This window comes from Carettochelys insculpta, chromosome 3 (genome assembly GCF_033958435.1).
Source record: "Carettochelys insculpta isolate YL-2023 chromosome 3, ASM3395843v1, whole genome shotgun sequence".
NCBI classification, from domain to species: Eukaryota; Metazoa; Chordata; order Testudines; family Carettochelyidae; genus Carettochelys; species Carettochelys insculpta.
This window is the reverse complement of record NC_134139.1, coordinates 69,007,577-69,030,886: the sequence shown is the minus strand read 5'-3', so window position 1 is coordinate 69,030,886 and position 23,310 is coordinate 69,007,577. Positions and strand designations below refer to the sequence as shown.

The 23,310-nt window shown below is 47.0% G+C and overlaps 1 protein-coding gene across 2 annotated transcripts in view; it reads right to left on the bottom strand.

Annotated features, from left to right (window-relative positions):
* PLD5 (phospholipase D family member 5) overlaps positions 1-23,310 on the bottom strand; it is a 331,439-nt gene that overhangs the window by 188,302 nt on the left and 119,827 nt on the right. For both annotated transcript variants that reach the window (XM_074988635.1, XM_074988633.1), the window contains exon 2: positions 20,986-21,122. In XM_074988635.1, coding sequence (XP_074844736.1) covers positions 20,986-21,122 — 137 coding nt within the window. The remainder of the gene's footprint in view (positions 1-20,985; positions 21,123-23,310) is intronic.

The following is a 23,310-nucleotide window of genomic DNA, read 5'->3' as shown; positions in this document are numbered from 1 at the left end:
GGGGGACACTCAGTGGATGGCCAGTTGAGGACGCAGCTGCTGCACAGAAGTCTTATAGCGCACTGGAAAGCCAAAGACTCTCCCGTCAGCAACTCTCTTTTTTGAAAAACTTTCCTATCTTCTCTTTCTTTAAGCTTTGCAGGGACATTTCGCTGCCGTCATCCATGTTGGCAGTGTCCATGTAATGAAGAGGGAAGTCAATTTTTTTCCTAGACTTTTCTATCCTCTTTCTTCTGACTTTGAGAATACAGTCAGGGTCATTCCAAACATCTTTAGTCGACCACTCATCACGCCCCAGGGCTGCTGCTGACAGATTCTGATCTGGCAGCCAAGACCAAGAGGAAGCCTCAAAGTAAGTTGTGCTCTGTAGTGATTTAAAGTGCCTGCGTCCATAGGAAGACCTGGACTGGCACAGAATTTTTCCACCAGTCTGGCTATAGACACTTGTGTGACAAATGTGTTGCTCTGAATTGGTAGCCATGGAATTGCGGAAGTGTAGAGGATGCCTGCAGTGATGAACATGGTTGAGCTCAATTCAGTATTGACCGATTTATTATGAAGTGAACACTGTTATGCGTTCCACTGAGGAACAGCATAGCCACGGACCAATGTGCAAAATGTTTGTGTGCCTGTGCCCCATATCAAAGCAGCTAATTTATTAATCAGATTATTCCTAGTTCTGATTTTGGCAGCAGGTTCATAAGTGAGCTCCATGACAATGGTTCTACTCCTGTGGGAAAGCAGCCCTCTGGCACTGCCCTCCAAATGGTGAATAAGCTGGAAACAGATGACACACTGTGTCGTCATGGGCCTAGGGTCTCGGATTGTCCTCATCCAACTCTGCTTAATATTCAAGCACACTGGTCAAGGGGGTTAGCCAAGAAGCATTACGGGATTAGACAGGGCCTAGCCCTACATTTAATTCAGAGCTCATTACATGAGTAATAAACCGCCTAAATCTAAACACTTACAAATGTCTCTTTGATTCATTGATCTGAGGGTGGAGAAGTGATTAAAAGTAAATGGTGTCATTGGCACAGATGGTGCCTGGAATCCCAGGCAATGACTAAGCATTGGTTGAACAGTCAAAGAATTTAGGACCACAGAAGAAATTCAAAGATTCTAATAGAAATTTTAGGGGCAACTAATGTCATTGCCTGAAAGAACAATATTGAGGATTTATCTAGAAAGTTTAATCTGGACAAGTGGGTCACTGGCCACAAAACAGGATAAAAAGACCCTCAAACTGAAAATGCTGCTTTACAAAGGATTGGATTCAATATCCACAGGTGCCTCTTAACAATACAACAGAACTGGCTTGGGCCCCCACCCAGTAACCCGGAAAGCTTAAACCTCACACTTGGGTGCCTTTAAGGGGCAGTACTTCCCAACTCACATTCAAGGGGTCTATATTTAGCAGAGAAAAACTTAATTAGAAGAGGAAAGTAACTTGGCATTTGTATTGGTCACTTGTGGAAGAACTTTGAACTTGAAAGCTTAAGGGTGATGTGGCATGCACCCTCCATCCCACGTCTAATGAGCCAAGAGCAAGCCTCAGGGAAAAACTACCAAGCAAGATAAGCAGTGGCATTGTGGCAGAACAATTTGTACATAGAGACAACAGGATGGGCACAAACATGCAACAATCTTGTATGATGAGATGTGGTAAACGTGACCAGGGTTAAAGACCAAGAAGTAACAGAACCAAGAACAGATCAATAACTGACAGCTTAGGAAATACTGTAAATAGTAATGAGTGACCTAACGGAACTGTATAATGAGGCAGAAAAACTGTATATAACCAACACAGAGACAAATGTAATTTGGACCTCCCCGATGGGCCATGGCACCGGTGCCTCAGAATACTAGAGAACTGCCACTCGTCCACAGCCGACTGGGGTGTCCAGCTTGCCAAAGGGATGTGAAATACTGCTTTCCTATCATGCTTTTGCTTTTTAGTTAAGGTTTTATTGCTAAAGCCGGTCAGGGCAATAAACTGCTTGTGGTTAACAGATGTCAGCATGTTTTCAGAGAACCCAGTGTCGAACCTCAGATAATTTTTGACTGCAACAATTGGTGCAGAAAGCAGGGTTCTATAAGTACATTTCACTCAGCATGTAGAAAAAAAGAATGCAGCAAGGCAAGGGAGAGGATAGGGTAGAGCGCCAAATTCCAGGCAGGCCGTGCACATCAGCTTGGGGTTCGGTTGTTCAGTTTTGGTATGATGGAAAGCCTGACATGCTGTTCGAGTGGGAGCTAACTGATGGGGTCAGTCCCCCTGGTATCCAAAAGGTGCTGGAGGTGTTGGGAGTGCAAAAGAAGGATAAGGGGGTGCATCAGGCTGGAAGGTTATTCTTAAGTGCCCTTCACTGTGCATGTGAAGAGTGGTTACAGCAGGAAGCGGTACAGCTTAAGGAGGTAACATAGTCAATAAATCACTGGAAAGTTCTAACCCTGCGCACAGGGCAACAAATATTCTAACCATATAACATTTTCCTCCTTTAACTTATTGAAATCTGCTGTTAAGAACTTGCAAAGAGGAGAAAAAATGTATGTGTGCCAAGCAACAGACTGCCGTTTTGATAATGCTGGTAGAAACGAGATAGATACAGAAATGGTAGTCATAACAAGCTGCAGGATGGTACATGGTGGGGGGAACATATCAACATTATCATCAAGCAGTTGTTATGATGGGTGCTCCTGCTTCCCAGTTTGCAGTCAGCCTACCCCAGGGATGGTGAAAAAGTCCTCCCAGACCTGGCCAAATGGGTCATGCCTCTCATTCACACAAGTAGTATTTGTATCTGAATGCCTGATCCTCCACTCCTGGAATACCAGTATGCAATCTAGACCCCAGACCAAGCAACAGAATATCATCACTGACTATGGTGCCCATTGGTGTGTATGGTTCAACACCACAGGGTGGCCCAGATCTGCTATTTGGGGACAATCCATCAAGGAATCCGTATTCCAGATGCCTCCTGCAATGTGACTTTCCACTAGCAGGTTGTTGTGAAACCAGGGATAAAGTGGACATTGGTGGTGGAGGACAGTGTGTGTATAACTGAGGTACATGGAAATGAGGTGACCAGCCAAGGTGGCTCCTACATCCACAATTCTACAGATGAATTGTGGGTAACATTTGTGTTAATACTTATAGGGGTGGTGTGCAGTAATGATGGTGACCCGTGCAGGTACTCACACCCAGATAGCACCTGGGAAGCAGTTTGCAGTGAAACCTGTTATGACCACACTGACATCCCCAAGCCTGATCAGGGACAGAGGCTGGGATATAAGTTGTGGGGAAGCCTCACCTTCTGGGTATCTACTGACCAGACCACCATGTAGCCCTTACCTTCCATTTTAAGGGCTAGAACACCCAAGACCTTTGTTTTTCCTAGCACCTTCTTTGAATGACACATCTACATAGTATGGGAAACAAACATCACACATTTAAACCCATGGTGTAAATGGTGGGGCCTTCCCATTTTGCCTGCCTAGCTAGGCGCTCCCCAGGGTAATAGACAAAAGTGAGATGCAGGAACTGTTTTAGGCTCACTAGAGACTGCAGGTGCTGCCCTTAATGCCATGGACCTTGAAGTGATCTGCAATAAACTGGCCATAATGGGAAACTTATTAGCCAGGCCATAAAGGGCCAGGCACAGGCTAACACTGCTTACCAGGAAGCCCAAATCCGTACCCTTGAAATACCTAGCAAACCTCTGCTCCAAATGTCACAAATTTTGGAGGCTTTAGTACAAGGAGCAGTCAATCTAACAAATGAAACAGCCTTACCCATCAGTTGTACCGCTATGCAAACATTTGCTATAACTCAGTAAGAACATAGGTCATTCTGGGTGAGGTCAGGTAGTCCTGAGTTAATCTCCACCACATGTAAACAATGATGCCCAGAGTGTAAACCTCATTTTGTGAAAATAAACTCCTCAGGAATCATATGACCCTTGAGGGGGTATATCCATCTTAGATATGTTTCCTGTGATGAAGTTATCCCTGTGTATGAGTACACCCCAATCCCTGTGACACTAGGATGCTGGGTTTGGATGCCCTGAAGCCCAGCTCACTGGATTACCCAAGAAGGGCAATTATTAGACAACCAAGCTGTGAACAGTGGGCTCAAAATGAATGGATGTGTCCCTTTAAACACAAAGTTTTGGACCCTCAGATTAGAAACTGATGCTGTGGGAGAATGTGTTATGGATGGTGTATTTAATCAGACCACTGTGGTACTCACTAATCATGTGGGGTGCTTGTGTGTAGTATCCACTATCACTGTTATTTGGAATGATCAAACACCCAGTCAACCCCAGGTCCATGAATGTAAATGTAACGCCTCTGCCCTAGAGGCTGGAGGTCAAATTTATGCCAGGCCTGTATACCAGCCATCTGAGGCTCTGGACAAAATGTTTCCCCCCAAATTGGACCCTGTTTCTGGGACCAAAATGGCAAACTGTGTGGGACCAGATCCAAACCCTTAATAAAATGATACAGAATTATAAGTAAGCCCTTGCAAATGAAAAAACATCCAGCCTCCTTATAATACACCAAAATGGAAAACTCCTTAAGCTCACAGCAAACTAGAATCAGTGTCAGGACACCACTGGTATAACATTTTTTCTGGGTACAGCTCCTCCTGGACCAGCATATTTAACCTGGTCCTCCATCCAATTGTTATTGTATTAGTAGGTTTTGTATTCATCTGTATTGTAATCATTGTGCTAATGTGCTATGTAAGTCGTCTGGCCCACCATATGTCACTCCTGATTCAACAGGTGCAGTGCCAGGTCATCTTAGGATGACTGGCACCCCAACCAGAGCACAATGGGTGAGATGTGTGGCCACATCACCCAGGGATAGAATGCAGTGGTCAACTGTGGAAGAACTTTGTACGTGAAAGCTTAGGGCCGATGTGGCCCACACACCCCCACACACCATGTCTAATGAGCCAGGAATAAGCCTCAGGGAAAAACTACCAAACAAGGTAAGTGGTGGCATTGTAGCAGAACAATTTCTAAATAGAGAGTAAAGGAAGGACACAAATGTGCAACCGTATTGTATGATGAGAAGTGGTAAACACGTGAGCAGGGTTAAAGAACAAAAAGTAACAGAACCAATAACAGATCAGTAACTGACAGCTAAGGAAATACCATAAGTAGTAATGAGTGACCTAACAGAACTCTATAATGATGCAGAGAAACTGTATATAACCAACACAGGAACTAATGCAATTTGGACCTCACTGATAGCCCATGGCACCGGTGCCTCAGAAGACGACAGAACTCCTGTTCATCCGCAGCTGACCAGGGCTCCTAGCTTGCCAAAGAGATGTAAGATGCCGCTTTCCTAACATGTTTTTCCTTTCAGCTAAGTGTTTATTGCTAAAGCCAGTCAGGGCAATAAACTGTTTGTGGTTAACAGATATCTTGTCAGAGTGTTTTGTACTCACAGAACCCAGTGATGAAACTGAGATAACTTTTGACTGCAACAGCATTAATTTGGGAACTCATCATAACCGCAATAACAGAGAGGTAGCCGTGTTAATCTGTACTTCAACAAAACAAAACAGCAGAAATGTAGCACTTTAAAGACTAACAAAATGATTTATTCAGTGATGAGCTTTTGTGGGACAGACCCACTTCATCAGATCAATCTCATTTCCAATACAAACTGACATCTATAAATACAGAGGACCAGGAAAATAAACATCCCCCCTCTTCTCATCCCCCTACTTCAGTCCTATGTATTTGATTTGTCAGTTTTTATTGCGCTTTTTTTTTTGTCCTCTGTATTCATAGATGTCCGTCTGTATTGGAAATGAGATCGATCTAATGAAGTGTGTCTGTCCCACAAAAGCTCATCACTGAATAAATCATTTTGTTAGTCTTTAAAGTGCTACATCTTAACTATGATTTGACCATATCTGACCCTGAGCAAAACTTTCATCCCAGAGTGTACTGGGCAATGTCCTCTGCCTCCATTTTTCACCTTCTAGTGTGAAAGTCTAAAAAGCAAATGTCCCTTTAATACCCAAAAACCACTCACAGCTGCTGCCCTTGGTCAGTGAAGACCCACAGCTCACAGGTGCATTCACGTGAGTTCATCTCCCATTTCTGGTGTGTGTGCAGGGAAGGAGCATCAATCAATGCCTTTGCTGCTACCACCAGTGATGCAACTGGCTTATGGTTGTTGCTGTTCCCTCTGCCGCTGTTGCAACTGCATTCACTCATCTGCTATTTGTCATGCAACCATTCAGTCTATCATGCCGTTGTCTGCTCCATCATCTGAGCCATTACCTCCTGCTGCCACTTGCCTCTGCGAGTCAGTGTCTTGAAGTTACACCCCGCTTTCAGTGATTTCATCTGCTAGTGGGTGCCCTCAATGCAAGCGCAGGATGTGCACTCTCTTCCACAGAAATGCTGTCCCACAGCACGTCTAAGCCTTACCACTTATATCTGATTATCAGTGACTCTAATGATCACTTAAAAAAACAAAAGACTATCAGATGAACCAAAATAGATCAGTCTTTAAACAGTGGATAGAGGCAGGTCAAATGGTGCCTTTGGCCTTTAGGCACAGCCCACGCCACCAGCTGGCAGTACCTGAATCTCTCCTGCATGCCCACCCAAACACTCAGCTCACACAGAGAACACTGCCCCTCAACCATGACAGGCTAAGTACAATTCTGTTGCCCTTCACTCACAAATAAAGAAAACAAAATCTCATTGGCTACGTCTACACTAGCACACTACGTCAAAGTAGCCTATTTCGATGTAAGAACATTGAAATAGGCTACTTCGACACGTATCGTCTACACGTCCTCCAGGGCTGGGGCCATCGACGTTCAACGTCGAAGTAGCGACGGAGAACATCGAAAGGAGCCCCCCCGGAAGGAAATGCGGAGCATCCACACACACAAGCACTCCCCGTTGAAATACGGGGCCAGCAAAGCCCTAAGTCACTCCCTTAAAAGGCCGCCCCCAGACACACTCGCCCTGCACAGCACGACATCCACAGAGCCGACAACCGGTTGCAGACCCTGTGCATGCTGCATGGACCCCCAGCTGCAGCAGCAAGAAGCCCTGGGCTAAGGGCTGGTGCACGCGGCGACCATAGAGCCCTGCAGTGGCTGGACAGAGCGTCTCTCAACCCCTCAGCCGATGGCCACCATGGCGGACACTGTTATTTCGACGTAGCGGGACGCGGATCATCTACACACACCTTACTTCGACACTGAACGTCTAAGTAGGGCGCTATTCCCATCTTCAGATAGGAATAGCAATTTCGACGTCTCGCCACCTAATGTTGATTTCAACATCGAAATAGCGCACGGTGCGTGTAGACACGATGTGTACTATTTCGACGTTGTGCCAGCTACTTCAAAGTAGCCGGCTAGTGTAGACGCACCCATTATGTCCCCACCCCTCCTCCTCACAGTCAATACTAAAAGGATTTATAACAAACCACCAGCAAAAATTGACAACGTGGGCAACATGGTTGTTGGTTAGATACCTAGGCAGAGTTGGTGTGTCCATGTACATATAGTTTAGCTCTGAAGGTTTTTTTTGCCATAGCTCATCATTAGAGATCAGGGAAGATCTCCTTCAAGCCTTACTTACAATCATAGACAGTCCCAAGGGGAAAAAAAAACATGGAAATTTCCGTTGTCCACAGCCAAGTGGTGCAGAGTAATAAGAAAAACTTACTCTTTGGAAGGTACTAAACAGGCACTTCATCTTAATAAACTCAATTGGAAACCACTGGGTTCATCAAAAACTCTAAGAAAGACAATGACTCATGAATTCAGAGAAAACTAATTAATGACCAGTCTTGCTCACCTAATTGAGTCAATGATCATCTTTCTGTTCACATTAATGGGATCGGGCCTTGAGCAAGGCACTTCAGTAAAACATTTTTATTCTTATTTTCTCCTTTTTAAATTGTTTTGCATAGGATTGGGCAAGAAAAAAAGACCTATACCCTGATTATATTATACAGCTAAAGAAGCTGGAGCAATGTACTCTCTAAACTTACAGGTTTGTTAAAATCAATAGCCATTCAGCTTTCATACAGCCTCTTAGAAACAAAAAAAAAAAAATGCAGGTGCTTACTGGTTGACTCCTGCAAGGTTCTATAACACCTCCATTGAGGGGCTTTGATTACAAGAGGAGCCCAGGGGACAGACCAGCTTGCCAAATGCACCCTTCAAGCCCACAGGACTCTCTTTTTGCTACTGGTGCAAAAATAAGAATGAGAGTTCATAAAGGTAATCTTAAAAACAAGGATTTCTACAACTCTTCCCTCAGAATAGGAGAAGGCATTTTTAGGCTGCTTGGATTAAATGTACTGTAAACAGAAATCTTAAATTGCTCTTTAACAGGCATGTTTTCAAAATCATGAACATCCTGTTCTGTCTAGCTGGTCTGTTACTATGCCTGTCACATTTTGTATGTTAAAAATAAAACCAATAAATAAAAATCCCACACAATCAGTTTAACTCACTGCCCACATCATCACAATGCAGAGACAGACCAGTTCTAAGACAATGCCACGCAAGTAATCACTGCAGTCTTCCCACTGAATGTCATAAAACCTTGCTTTCGTTATATTAGAGGACATATAAGAGAGGTTTATAAAAACAAGTCATGGACTTCTATTTAGTTTCTCAGAATCCAAGAATAAAGTAACAATAAATATATATGTGTTAAACTATTTTATTTTACCATTGCCCAGGATATAAGTGAACCCTAGCATCTTGCAGTATCCCAGCAAAGACTCTCTGCATCCACAGGTACATGTGAAAGGATTCAATCTAAAGGATGTGTAAATCCTCACAGGCTATGTTTACACAAGAGAGTTTTTTTTTCTACAAAACTGGGTTTTTGTCAACAAAATCCACAGAGCGAAATGGGTTTTGTCAACAGCCTCCTGATAAAACTTGGCCTTTCCGCTGACAGCGTTCTGCCTCTCTGTGATGAGGAAGAGCATCTTTGTTGGCAGTTTCTGTTGACAAAAAAAGCCATGAAGATGCTCCAGGGGGCCCTTTTGTTGATAAAGAAGTCCTCCATGGCACTGGGCAGCTGGACCTGGGAGAAGCCCTCTCTACCGCAATAACACCTCTCTACTCTCTGCCTCTAGCTTCTTTTAAAGGTGCAGGGAGCCCTGGAAACCCCATGGCAGAAAGCTGAGAGCATGCAAGCAGCAGACCCACCACACTGCTAGCTCCATGCCTCTCAGCCAGTACTCAAGACACAGAATAATGGCAGAGGCTGCCCGACACCTCCTGGCCTCTCTCAGGACATGCCCAAGGGGTCCCAGGACCTGTCCAGGGGGGTGAAAGAAGCGGGCCCCCTCCTGGTCCAGGCCAAAGCTCCAGGACCTCTTGACCCTTTTGGGTGAGGAAGCCATACTCCTCAACCCCATGGCAAAGCACCAGAATGCTGCAGGGTATGCCCACCTCGCTGCAGCCACACCCTGGAGCAGGTGCGGGCCAAAGTGAAGGAGCTCTGCCAGGAATATGTGTGGGCCCAGGATGCACAACGGAGGTCGGGGCAGGGTCGGCCACGTACCCCTATTGCACAGAGCGACGCCAGCTCCTGGGGGGATTAGGATGGCACCACCAGCTGAGAGGCTGTTGACATGGTGGGGGAGACCCCCACAACGCAGCCACAGCTGGAGCAGCTGGGAACTCCCCCAGAGCCACAGCTGGAGCCGCCATTGGACCCTGAGTCCAGCCAGGGGACGCTCGCCATTGCCCTGGACTCAGGCCTCTCAAGTGAGGCGATGTCCTGAGCCTCTCCGGATGTCTTTGGAGGACTGTCTGGCGAGTACCCCATGGGGTGGGGGGAGAGGATGCTGATGGAGAGTGCCATTAACCTCAACAGGCCAATGGGCAGGAACCCACACAGCAGGCCCCGCATGTGCAACCATCTTCATAGCAGCACGTCCCATCCTGACCCAGCAGGCAGTCCCTGGGCATGGACGCCAACCCACTTCTACCCGCATGGGTGGCCACATGGCTGGGAGTGGGGCAGCCACGCAGGCAATAACCTGACCCCAGACACACCACCAAAGAGCCTGGCCCTTGGCTCAGGGCATGCTCACAGGTGACAGTAAGCATCTGTCCCCCATGGACAGTGCCATGGGCTGCATGCTTGGGGGTGGGGCCCTGGAAAGGGCCAGGTTGCACCTGGCTCACCCACCACCCATGCCAGGACCCCTCTGTGGCTGGACACCCCCCCCCCCCTCAGGCCACTACCCCATTGGGTGGGGGAAGAGGGGCACAGCAGTCAGCCTGGTCCCCGAGATACCATAGGTTCCTGAGACTGCCCCATCCCATGGCCTGAGGGCTGGAGGCTGCTGCTTGTGGTGGGTAGGATATGTGGTCTTGGGGTCTGTGCTGCCAGAAGGACTCACTGTCTCCCCCATCTCCTTAAAACTGCACTGTCTGAGGGCCAGGCCAGCCCAACCACATCACCAGGACCAGCCAACCTCACCCTGATCCCAGAGCCGGTCAGCCCAAAAGCAGCACCCCAGAAGGATGGCACCCCCGCCACCACCACCACCAGGGTGCAGCCACAACCAGAGGGGCCTTCACTGGGCAGATGATGACACTCTTTGGGCACACACAGCCTCACTCTGGCAGCAAAATGACCTCCTGGAGCAGCAGCTGTGAGAGGACCAGGAGTGGTGACAGGAGTGGGCACAGACCTGGGACCAGTTGATGGCAAGGATAAACCCCATCCCGGGAGTCTGGGATGGCCCAGGCCTTCACACCCATAGCTCCTGCTCCCCCTTCCTCCCATTGCCATTGCTCTCCCTCCTGCCCCTTCCTCTCCCAACCCCATTCCCCAGGTGTTGCTACAGGCCTGCAGCAAGCTCCCTGCCCCCAGGTCCCTCCACCCTACCCAGTCCCCGATACCCAGGCCCCCCGATTCTCTCTGCAAGGTCATTACTGGCCTGGCCCCTCCCCGACTGTACCTCACCATATTCCTGCCCCATCCCAGTCCTGACAGGGACCCCAATCCATGGCAGAAGGGGATCCTATGGCCAATGCTGCTTGAGGTCCTGTTCCCCCATGGGCTTGTGGCCCTCCAACCATCCCTGGACTAATGCCCTCTACTCCTGTCCCAAGCCTCCCCACCCAAGTTGAGATGCCACTCAGCCCCTGCCCCAAGACCCTCTGGACAAGTTGATATTTGCCCAGCCACCATCCCAAGACACCCCACTGTATATATATGTAAATAGTTTGTTAGCGAAAAAGTGGTTTATGACATACATTTACTTTCATGTTAGTAAAAGTTCTGTTTTCACTACTCCCATGTCCCTCTTCATTGGGGAGGAGTCAGCGGGTTGAGGGGAATAACGGAGGGGTGGTGGTTGTGGTGGGGACAGGATAGGGTTGCAGACCCAAGGTCCCCATGGGAAGAGTCCGGGGAGGGTTACTGGGGGGCCATGGGCAAAGCCCTCCCATAGGGGCCCCTGGATGCCCCTGTTCCCATGTGTCTGGTGGGCCAGAGCTGTGTCTGGCTACTCATAGGTGTCTCCACCAGCTGCCCCCCAACCTGGGAGGAAGGCCTCCCCGTTAACCTCCATGAGATTGTGGTGGGCACAGCAGGGAGCCACGATGTAGGGAACATTCTGCTCCCCCGGGCTACGTCTACACGTGAAGCCTACATCGAAGTAGCCTATTTCGATGTGGCGACATCGAAATAGGCTATTTCGATGAATAACATCTACACGTCCTCCAGGGCTGGCAACGTCGATGTTCAACATCGACGTTGCGCAGCACCACATCGAAATAGGCGCAGCGAGGGAACGTCTACACGCCACAGTAGCACACATCGAAATAAGGGTGCCAGGCACAGCTGCAGACAGGGTCACACGGCGGACTCAACAGCCAGCTGCTCCCTTAAAGGGCCCCTCCCAGACACACTTGCACTAAACACCACAAGATCCACAGAGCCGACAACGAGTTGCAGACCCTGTGCATGCAGCATGAATCCCCCGCTGCAGCAGCAGCAGCCAGAAGCCCTGGGCTAAGGGCTGCTGCACACGGTGACCATAGAGCCCCGCACGGGCTGGAGAGACAGCGTCTCTCAACCCCCCAGCTGATGGCTGCCATGGAGGACCCCACAATTTCGACGTTGCGGGACGCGGATCGTCTACACGGTCCCTACTTCGACGTTGAACGTCGAAGTAGGGCGTTATTCCGATCCCCTCATGAGGTTAGCGACTTCGACGTCTCGCCGCCTAACGTCGAAGTTAACTTCGAAATAGCGCCCGACGCGTGTAGCCATGACGGGCGCTATTTCGAAGTTAGTGCCGCTACTTTGAAGTAGCATGCACGTGTAGACACAGCTCCGATGTCCAGCCATGTCAGCAAGCAATGGAACCTAGCCTGCAGGCACCCCAGGGCACACTCAACTTGGGTGCGCGCTCAATTGAGGTGGATGTTGAACTGTACTTAGGTGGGGTCCAGGTACCCATTGTACACCCTCATGAGCCAGGGCCTGAGTGGGTAGGCTGCTTCCCCCACCACACACACAGGCATGTCCATGTCCTCAACAGCTAGCTCCTTGTGGGGGAAGTAGGTGCCTGCCTCCATCCTCTGGCACAGACCAGAGTTGCAGAACACCCTGACTTTATGGGTCCAGCCCAACCACCTGACATAAATGTACAAGGCCTGCAGACCGATGAAGGAATAGCCCTTCCAAGTGATGCACCATGCTGCAGGGTGGTTCGGGGCCTAGATGGGGATGTGGGTTCCGTATATCACCCTGAAACAATTGGAGAAGCTGAGAGCACTGAAGCTGGCCATGAGCATGCCGAGGTCAATGATGTTCCTGAGCATGCAAAGCCAGAGCGTGTTAATGGCCCACACTACCTATGAAGGGAGGAGACCAGCCACGCATGTAAGAGACCATGGGAGAGAGCAACCGTGGGCCCTAGCGGATTCCCCTGCCCCTCCCATCCTCTCTCTTCCCCAAGTTCTCCACGGCCCCCCCGCGAGGCATCCCCCAGCAGCAGGGCTGATGGTGGGGTGACAAAGTCCTTTGGACTGGTCTTCCCCACATCCCTCACCCCCACTCACACCCCTACCCCTGCCTCCCAAGGCTTCCCCTTGGTGGGATCCTCCCTCCCCATCCCCTTTCCCCTTTCTGTCCCCCTGTGCAGGGCCTGTGACCCAGGAGAGCCTTACCTGCAAGAGTACAGCCCCAACGGTGGGCCTCCTGACACCGAATTGGTTGCCCACGGAGTGGTAGCTCTTGGGGTGGCTAGCCGGCAGGCTTGTCCCCACAGAAGTGGAGGAAGATGGCCATCAGGATGAGTGGCAGCACATGCAGCAGCTGGTCATCAGTCCAGAGTGAGGCCGGAGGCTGCCATGGCATCCTTGAGGTCAGGAAAGCACTGGGTCTCTCACAGGCAGCTAGGGAGCCCTGCATCAGCTTTGCTTTCCCACAAGGAGGTAGGCACGCCTTGGCAGGGCACGGGTCAGGGGCCCTTTAATGGCAAGCCTGGCCAGAGATCCCAGAAGGGCTTGGCAGCCATGTGACCCTGTGTTCTGGGGTTTGGGGGCCAGTTCAGTTGACAAAGTGGCTGGAGTGCGTGGCAGCTTTCTATGGACAGAGCGGATCGGAAGATCGGTCTGCTTTTAAGTGAGCTCTTGAAACAAACAAATCAAAAACTTCACCACAACCCCTGTCCAGTGTGCCCTTAGACACACAGGCAAAGGCTCCTCATTGCTTATCTTCCCCTCTTCTCCTCTCCCATACTGCTGTACATACACCTTTCCAAAGTGCCTGAAAGGAGCACTCGGACACTTCAGTCAATGGCTGCTGCCATTGTACACAACCACTGAAAACCTGGAGAGGTAAAGGTGCTCCAAGCTCTGCAGAAGCCCCAGCTACCTCTGTCACCAGAAGCAGGAGTATGAGTCACATGTAAATGATGGTGCTGTAGGCAACAGACTGAGGTTTGTTGTAACACCTCAATTTAGCCATCTGAGACACAAAGAACATATTTCACTATTACGATTTGCCATTTTTCTTCCCCTGGATAATTCTACTGTAGAACTACCAGCCAGTTTCAGTAAAGGAAGTAATGTCTTGGCTAAAAGCACATCACGAACTAATAAAGATTTATTAATAATGGTTCTGACATTAAGGAGTTCTGTCTTCAAATTACAATAATTTAATTGTATAGATGCGCTGCATGACGGACCTGCACCAAGTTAGGCAGAGTTCCCAGTCTGCTAAGGATCTCCTTTTAACTATCCTCATCTGTCAGTACCCTTCAACAATATTCCGAGATGTGTCTCTGGAGAAAAATTTGTAACCAAAAACAGCTAGCAGACCACATCAACTTTCTGACATGAGACGACTGATTTTGAAAATGGCTTTCTATTTTTTACTTCAAAAGTGCAAATACATGTTACTAAGTTCCAAAAAGTGTTATTTAAAATAAAAACAACACAGTAGTCCCTTGAGTTATGCCCTTGTGTAACTCAAATTTCACATAAGTCGGGGTGGGGGCACATTTTTACCTGGCAGAACACACATTCTGTACCCAGGAAGCAGCAGGAGCACCTGGGGCTCTGTTTGAAAGGCAAGTCCTCGGGCTGCGGGGGCAGCTGGTGAGGGTTAAGCCTGGCTGTGGGCTGGGGACATTGGTGGAGGCAGGGGGTTGAGCCTGGGGTGAGTTAGGGCTGCAGGGGGGTGGTGGGATGGTGAACCATGGCTGCACATCCCCTTGGGGGGCGGTTAAGCTGGGGTCACGCAAGGGCAGGGGGTAAGCTGGAGCCAGAGCCATATGGGAGTGGGCAGAAGGGGAGCCAAAGCCACGTGTGCTGGGAGGGGTGAGCCAGAGCTGAGTGGGCAGGGGGTCTTGAACGGGGTCCAGGGGGATTTGAACCAGGGCCACAGGGCGGGGGCGGGGGAGGGGATGAGCCAGAGCTGCACAGGGAGGGTGAGCTGGAGCCACACAGGGTAGGGTTGAACTGGGGTGGGGGTTATTTGAACCAGGGGTGGGGTTGAACTGGGGCCATGTGGGCCGGGGGAGTGAGCCAGAGCCACTGTTTGAACCAGGGCTGTGTGGGCTAGGTAGGAGGGTTGAGCTGGCACCAGGGGAGTGAGCTGGGGTGGGGGGTGTTTGAACCAGGGCTCTGTGGCAGGGGTTGAAGCATGGCCACGCGGGGTGGTTTGAACTGGAGCTGCGCAGGGCAGGGGTGAGCTGGAGCCTCACTTGCAGGGGACTTGAACCAGGGCTGGGTGGGCCGGGTGGAAGAGTTGAGCCAGGGCAAAGCAGAGGGGGATTTTGAGTGCATTTAACTCATGTTAATGTAAACTAAGTGCAACTGGACATTGTGCATTTCGAGGGATTACTGTATCTGTGTATCTAAGCAAGATATCCTGGAAATGAATAAGGGAATAAGTATGATTCATTGGGCCAAATCCTAGAGGTTCTGAAAGTTCTATTCGCCAACTGAAGTCAACAGAAGCTGCAGGTGCTCAGCATCTCTCAGGAGCCAGTCCAATCAAACTGAAAGTAATACTTTTAAGCAGACCCTTTCGTGTTTTAAATGAGGAGCTGGTACTCAAGCAGCTCCCCGCTCGCAACCCCCCTCCCCTCCAATCCTGCAGCTCAGGCTACTGAGGTGCTGGTACTCAGTACTGGCAAGAACCAGTACAAAAAACACACTGGTTTTAATTATAAAGAGTGTATCAGTGTGAGAGTCAATGGAAGAGGTTAGAAAAGCATCTCTTACACCTGCCCTAACATATTTTTACCCACTGAGTTCAGCTGCTGACTTTCTATTAACACTTCACTTTGAAGCCAACAGCAGAGTACTTCTGATGAAGCCTCATTGAACCCAGAATCTGCTGCCTTTACAGGTTTGCCAGAGACTGAGTTTATTGCTTCTCAGGGCATGGTGCAGGGACCTATCTGTTCACTGGGCCTTTGCCTGAATATGACTTTTCATGTTCATTTTTATTGTCTTCAGTAAAGACATCTTAGCATCTCTTAGCACCTCTAGGATTCACCTCCACAAGACATGTTTTTTCTCTTGGGGCTTTCAGAATGCTGCACTTAGCAAAACAAGTATGCTTATTTTGGTAATTAGCAGTGCCATGTGTCTATTTTAGAGCTGGTTGACGATGAGATTTTCAACTTTTCCTCTTTAGGAGGCTGACTGGTAATTAATTTGGCAAGAGTCTGTTCTCTCTTAATTGTTAATTGGGATCTTTGTATTTTTAATTTTTTAGATGCATCTAGAGGGTTGGGAAATGGGCTGTTTTAGAACTTTGGAAATGAAGGAGCAAGTAAATTAACTTCAATATTTTAAAATTAAACACCCTATTTAAATATCACCCATACACTAAGCGCTGTCCAATTGCTAAACCAGCAGAATGGACCATGGCTTGCAGTCCCTAACAATTTGATCCTAGCTAGAGTCACAAATAAGCTTATTTTCAGCATGATCCTGGTCATCACTGAGTGGCTCAAAGAATATAAATAATATTAAGCTTGTATGTATTTCACAATTTGCTTGAGAAGTGGTTAATTTTATTACCTTTAATATGCTGAGCAAAATCTGGTCTGTGTTCATTTAAAAATACAAAATGAACCACAGCCCTTGATTGACACATTTTTGTTGCACAGACTCCAAAAAGAATACAAACAGCAGTGAAGACTGAGACTGTTTGTGAAAGGTACCCAATAAATGTCTTTGTACAATAAAAATAAAATGATTAACAAAGCCATGACTGATATTGAAGGAAGCATCCTGTATAGAGAATCTGTATTAACAAATAGCAATTTTATGTAGGTTACACTGAAATGCTTTTTGCAGAAGAGGTCTGAGACTCACTGATGAGTCTTCTCATTTGTAAATGGTATAAAACATTACTAAATGGAGCTGTGAATACTCCACTTCCTCACAGCAGTGACAAAAAGGCAATGAACATCAAGAAAAGCTGGGCAAAATCTTTGTTTTTACCTTGCTGTTTTTTGGCATATCTAATATTGGGCTTTTGAGATTAATTACGCTAAAAATGTCAAAGTTGAAGATGACTTTCAAGACACATGAGCCTTAAACAAAAATTTGAGATGTTCATCTGAGCAACAGCAGCGTGTCCCATTCACAACCTCTAGGCTTCTTGAACTATTTAAAAGATAAACTTGAGTCAAAGAACATACATAATTTACACTATACAGGAGTACACATCTAGAAAAGGGAGCTTTGGATTTCTCACCAGTCTGCATCAGTGCATTCTGCACATATAAGCTGCAGCTCCTGAATGTCAGCAAAAGCACTCAGACAGCTGAAATGTAAGAATACAATAATTCTTGCCTTATTTATTCAAAGTGCTTACCAACACACGAATGACATGACACAGGGAAGCCATTGATCTTGCACCATATTAGTTAAATCTACAATATATTAAATACGTAAGGGAGCCCAATTTCATGACATCCAGGATGAATGGATCACATTCCTTTTTATCAGGTGGTCAGCACTTAGATACTATAGTGGCAGATCCTATTAGAAATGCCTTGGATAAATTATTTAGACAGTGTCGGTGTGTTTTCTGGGTAGCTGTTAAAACATGCCATTCTATCATGCAGTCATAATTCTGATTTCAATTTCATCACTGTAAATGCAGAGAAATCCCATTGGGTCTGTATACACAGCAGCCTTATTTCAAAATAAGCTATTCTGGAAAAGCTATTCCAGAACAGCTTCTTTTGAAATAATGCTGCTTCACACAAAATGCATTTCGAAATAGCACCTAGCTATTTTGAAATATAGCATCTACACACAAAGAACGTAATTTGAAGTGAAGCCATTGGACACACGACGACTCATTTTGGAAAAGGGTTTATTCCCTGTCTAAACAGCCCCTATTTCAAAATAGCTATTTCAAAATAGGCACTGTTCCTCATGAAATGAGTTTTACCAATTTCGAAATAAGCCAACTGCTATTTTGAAAATATTTCAAAATAGCAGTTGTGTTGTACAGACACTAGGATAGTTATTTCGAAATAATGGCTGCTATGATGAAATAACTTTGCTATGTAGATCTATCCATTGACTTTAAACATAACTGGATTTACATGAGTGAAGGTTAGATTCTGGACTTCTGAACAGAATAGCACACAGATGAGTATGATTCACAAAAGCCATGTCTACACTACAGCATGAATTGGAAAGGCATTCTTTCAAAATCCAAAGTACGAAAGATTGCCTTTCACAATAGAGTGTCTGCACATGATCTGCGGGTGGCATCTCTGACCTGCCCTTTCCAAAGGGCAAGGTGCTCTTTCAAAAGAGAGCATGTACACTGCCACAAGCACCCTTTTGAAAGAAAGGGCCAGAAATCACTGTCGACAGGGTCACATGGCAGACAAGCCTTCCAGGCCCAAAGCCAGGCACTCCCTTAAAAGGGCCCTTCCCAACACCCTTGCCCTGCACACTCTGGGGCCTGCAGAGCTGCCATGAGCCCTGCAGACTGAGTGCATGCATTGGACAGAACAACTGAGGCCACATAGACCACCAGCAGCAGCCAAATCTCCTGTTGGCCCTCATCAATGGCGTACTCACCCTGCTGTCCACAGCAGTGGTGGCCACTCTTCACCTTCTCCTGGGGCCTACCCCCCTACCATGGCCATGGAATCCTCAGACCTGGAATCCCACTGGCACTCTCCCCATGTGCCCCACAGACTATGGAGCTATGCCAGTAGCTCTGATTGGTGGGAGCAGCTGGTGATGGAGGAATGGGATGACACCAGGTGGCTCTAGAGTTTTAGGATGAGGTGGCAGGGCTAGTTCCTGCCTTGAGACACCAGGACACATGGATGCATCCCATCCTCACCATCAAAAAGAGGTTTGCTATAGCCACACGGAAGCTGAGCCCCAGGACCTGCCCCTCTGCTTGCAGGGGATTGGACAAGCTCCAAAAAAGCAAGACCCATCCTGGACAGAGGTGGAGCTCAGGGACCTCTTGGGCCTCTGACTGGAGGAGGAGGTCCTCAAAGAAATGGGGACTAAGCACTTTAACATGGCAATGTTTGCCCAGCTGGCAGATGGACTGGCCTCCCAGGGAAACCCTGGCTGCACTCCTGACTAAGTCAGGAGTAAAGTCAAAGAGCTCTCCTGCTCAGTTCCCCCCACTTGCAGCTCGTGCCCTGCCGTGCTGCTGTAATGGAACTCAGTGTAATTGATTTAACAGCTGGATCCCTCCCACTGCTCTGCCAGCTGTTAAGTCAATTAAATTGATTTCCATTATTTCAGTGGGGGCAAGGCAGGAGCTGCTCGCACAGCAACTGGTGGAACTGAGCAGGAGAGCTGGGGGAGGTGCGGCCGAGTCTACCTGAGCTGGAGCCAGGCAGCTCACTGAGGAGGAGGAAGAGGTGGTGGTGAGGTCTCTTGGGAGCTGAGCGCAGCTTCCCTACCCACGGTGCCATGGCTTTCTCCCAGGGGAAAGCCACAAAAAGAGTCAGCAGTGGCAGCATCTGTAGCCGCAAGTGGCTCCACAAAGAGCTGGCTCTGGAGCTGCAGGTTGCTGACCCCTGACCTGCATGGTAAAGCTCTGCATCTTAGTTTATTTACTAATGAAACTGTTGCAAGTAGGACTATTAGTGACTTTAAAATATCACCATCCCTCAGACTGCACATAGAGGTCAAAAGGTCAAATCCTGGCACTCCGCCACAGATATGTTGCTGACCCCTGGACTAGTCTGTGGTAGATGTGTCCAGACAGGCCTTGAGCCACTCATCTCACAACACAAGACAGCAAATACAGGTAGATCTAATACAAAGTGGTAAACTATGCCCATATTTTATTTATCTATACAACTATCCCTGCCTGGCCCTGTAGCTACCCCACTGTCACTTGCCTCATTCCTGTCGGCATACTGTTAGAAGTGGGTTTTAGAGGAGGGGTTTTAAGAGAGGAAGGTAGTGCTGTTAAGAACTGCAGGGACATTCCATGTGTAAGGTGGGCTGTGGAAGAAGAAGTGGAGACGCCTGTGGTAGGAGCAGACAACTGTTGCTTGAAAATGGTGGCATTAAGGGCAATAGTTGTGAAGGGGCTTGAACTTGAGTACAAGAGGCATGACATGGATGGATTGAAACACAGGAGTCAATAGAGGGCTTCAAAGAGAGTTGTCTAATCTAATCACGAGGGTTGAAAGAAATTTGCAGCTGGGCTGCACTTTCTTTAACAGATCTGAGGACATCTCAGCCACCATGACCCCTCAACCACACTTGTTCTAGTTACGTGAGTCAGGTGTGCCCAGAGTGTTTTACAAGGAACCATCTCATTTGCTCTCCCAAAAAATGTATGCACAGGGCTGTGTGTGTAATGAACAGCCTGGTTACACTGAAGACAACAGTGCTACAGAACCTTTGTCAGTCTTGCTCAAAAGTGTCTGGGGAGAGGGCTCAGAAGATCTAGCAGCTGTGTGAACAGCCTCAGTACACATTCTCTCAGCTTTCACAGTTTGGCCAATGCACTTATTCTCAAAGCCACAAGTCACATCTTCACAGCATAAAGTTTAGCTTTCAGAAGAGTCTCCAAGAGAAACAACATTAAAATAGATACATTCAAAATAATGCAGACTGGTGCACTGCAGAATTATGAAAAAACTGACAATAGCGTCAATGGCCGACTGCAAGGTGCCACTGATGACCAAAGAAAATTATTTCAGAAGAGCCTATGGCTCTTTAATACTCATTCTGCCTGTACCCAAGGGAGAAAGAGCCAGCTGTAGGAGTTCTTATTCTTTTTATTTTGTCAGAGTTAACAAGCCAACCATAATGTTATAGAAAAAAAGCATTCTCCCCACCCACATTATACTCCGGCATGTCTTTTTCTTTCTTTCTTTTTTTGTAATTAAACATTATTATATAAACACATCAAAGTCTTCACCCACCCCAAAAGAGAAGTTTTGTTTGTTACCTCTTACCGACAGTTATTTCTACAATTCTTTTCTGAAAGTCCATCCTCATCTTCTCCCACTATATCCACTGCCGAAAATATCAGTGCAACCAGAATCGCAAAGCAGCACACCAGTGCAAAGATGACAATGCATTTTTGCTGAGACTGAAAGAGATTGAGAAGATTAAAAAAAAGATATAATAAAGTTTTCATGGAGTGGCCATCACTTAGTCACTGAACTGAGATTCTAACTTTTCAATGGGATCCAAAGACATTTTGAATGTATTCCTGACAAAACTGTCAACACAAAACACACTTTAGAATGAAAATATTCTTTTCACAACCATCCCATAGTACCATTATCAAACGTGTCACTGCAGGAAAGCTGAAGAGCAAAAGAGCATTTTCTGTTTCTATACGTGTTACCTGACATTAACATTAGGGCTGTCAATTAATTACAGGTAACTGAAGCAATTAATTCAAAACAAATTTCAATTGTTATTCCGTTATTTAACAATGTGGTCAAAACTAGTTAATTGCTATTAATTATTTTAGACTTTTTTTCTATATTCAAATTTATTGATTTCAAATTAGACCACAGAATATAAAGTCCACAATGCTCACTTTATTTTTATTAAAATATATTTGCACTGTAAAAAAGATTAGCAGTAGTATTTTTCAATTCACCTTCTACAAGTAACTGTAGAGCAATCTCTATTGTGAAAGCGCAAGTTACAAACGTAGGCTCTTCTTTACATAGTAGTAGTAGGAGGCATCCTTCAGTCTGCATAGACTATGGATCACGCCCTTTATAGTTTCAATTGAGGGCTTCATTTACAGTGTCTACTGTGACTACGAAGACCCACATGAGAGTGACAGTCCTTGCTGCATCTCTTGCAGATGTGGTGGGTGTCTGGCAAGTCCTTATTGTGCTTTCTGTGCGCTCGCTTCTCCTCTGCTAGATGTCTGATCCTCATCTCGCCCTTCTGAACGCCCTTGTGTAACCCCTGCCTCCATCTGCCGCGGTCGTCTGCTAGTTCTTCCCATTTGTCCAGCTTGATGTCTACCTCTCTGAGGTCTCTCTTGCAGACATCTTTGTAACACAACTGGGGGCGTCCGGGAGGTCTTTTGCCAGAGGTTAGCTCACCATACAGGATGTCTTTTGGAATCCTTCCATCATTCATCCTGTGGATGTGGCCAAGCCAGCAGAGCCGATGCTGCCTGAGGAGGGTGTGCATGGTTGGGATTCCAGCTTACTCGAGGACGGCAATGTTGGCCACTCTGTCTTTCCATGATTTTCCAAGGATGCGCCTGAGGCAGTGCAAGTTTTTAAGTTCAATTACGTAAAGCGATTATAATTATTAATTATGATTAATTATGTAAAGCAATTATATTTTCAGTTCAATTATGTAAAGCGATACCCGGAGAGGTACTCTGGCATTGCTTTACATAATTGAACTTGAAATAATGCAGAATTTAAGAATTTAAAAGTTCGCACTCAGTCCTACTTCTTGTTCAGCATATCAGTAACATAAACAAGTTAGTCTACATTTACTTAAGAGAATGCTTCTTACTTCTCATTTACAATGTCACCCGAAAGCAAAAAAAGGTATTTTCATCTCATGTTCAAAGACAGTATTGAAAGGTGTTTATGTGCTTGATATGCTAAACATTTGTAACTCCATTTATGCTTTGGCCACCATTCCAGAAGGCATGCTTCCATGTTCAGAGGTGGAAAGCAACTAAATAGAAATACTCAGTTACAGTACCCATGTACATTTTTTCAGGATTTGTAGTTTACACAAGTAATTCATTTTTGTGAATCTTGTAGCTTTACTCAAGCATTTTTAAAAGAAAATATAGTTCTTCTTAGTCACCTACCATATCTGAAAGTGCTTAGTTACGCACTACTTTAATCACCCTACTAGCAGTTGTGCAAGCCAGTATTCCAATTTGCTAAATCATAGCTGAACGTGCAATCACCCAAGCATCATGCAGTAATGATTTGTTTTAAATTACCAACCAGCACAATGACCCTGCCAAAGAAGAACCCTTTCAATAGTGTTTTCATAGCTGCATCAACACCTTTTCAGTCAAAACCAGTATGTATGTAGGCACTACCAGCCCTAGACCTGAGCCCACAGCTGCTGTGAGGGAGATGTGCAGAGAAGGGTGCACATGAATAGTCTCATGTGACTTTACCTGTGGCCAGCCATCTAGGTAGGGGGCAAACCCAGCATCTCAGCTAAGGACAGGGAGGACAGTGGCACTTATATGTCTCAGTTAATCCTGTCTGGTGGCAGCAGCAAAATGGGTGCCCAGGGCAGGGGCTGCTCATTCTCCCTGGGGCAGA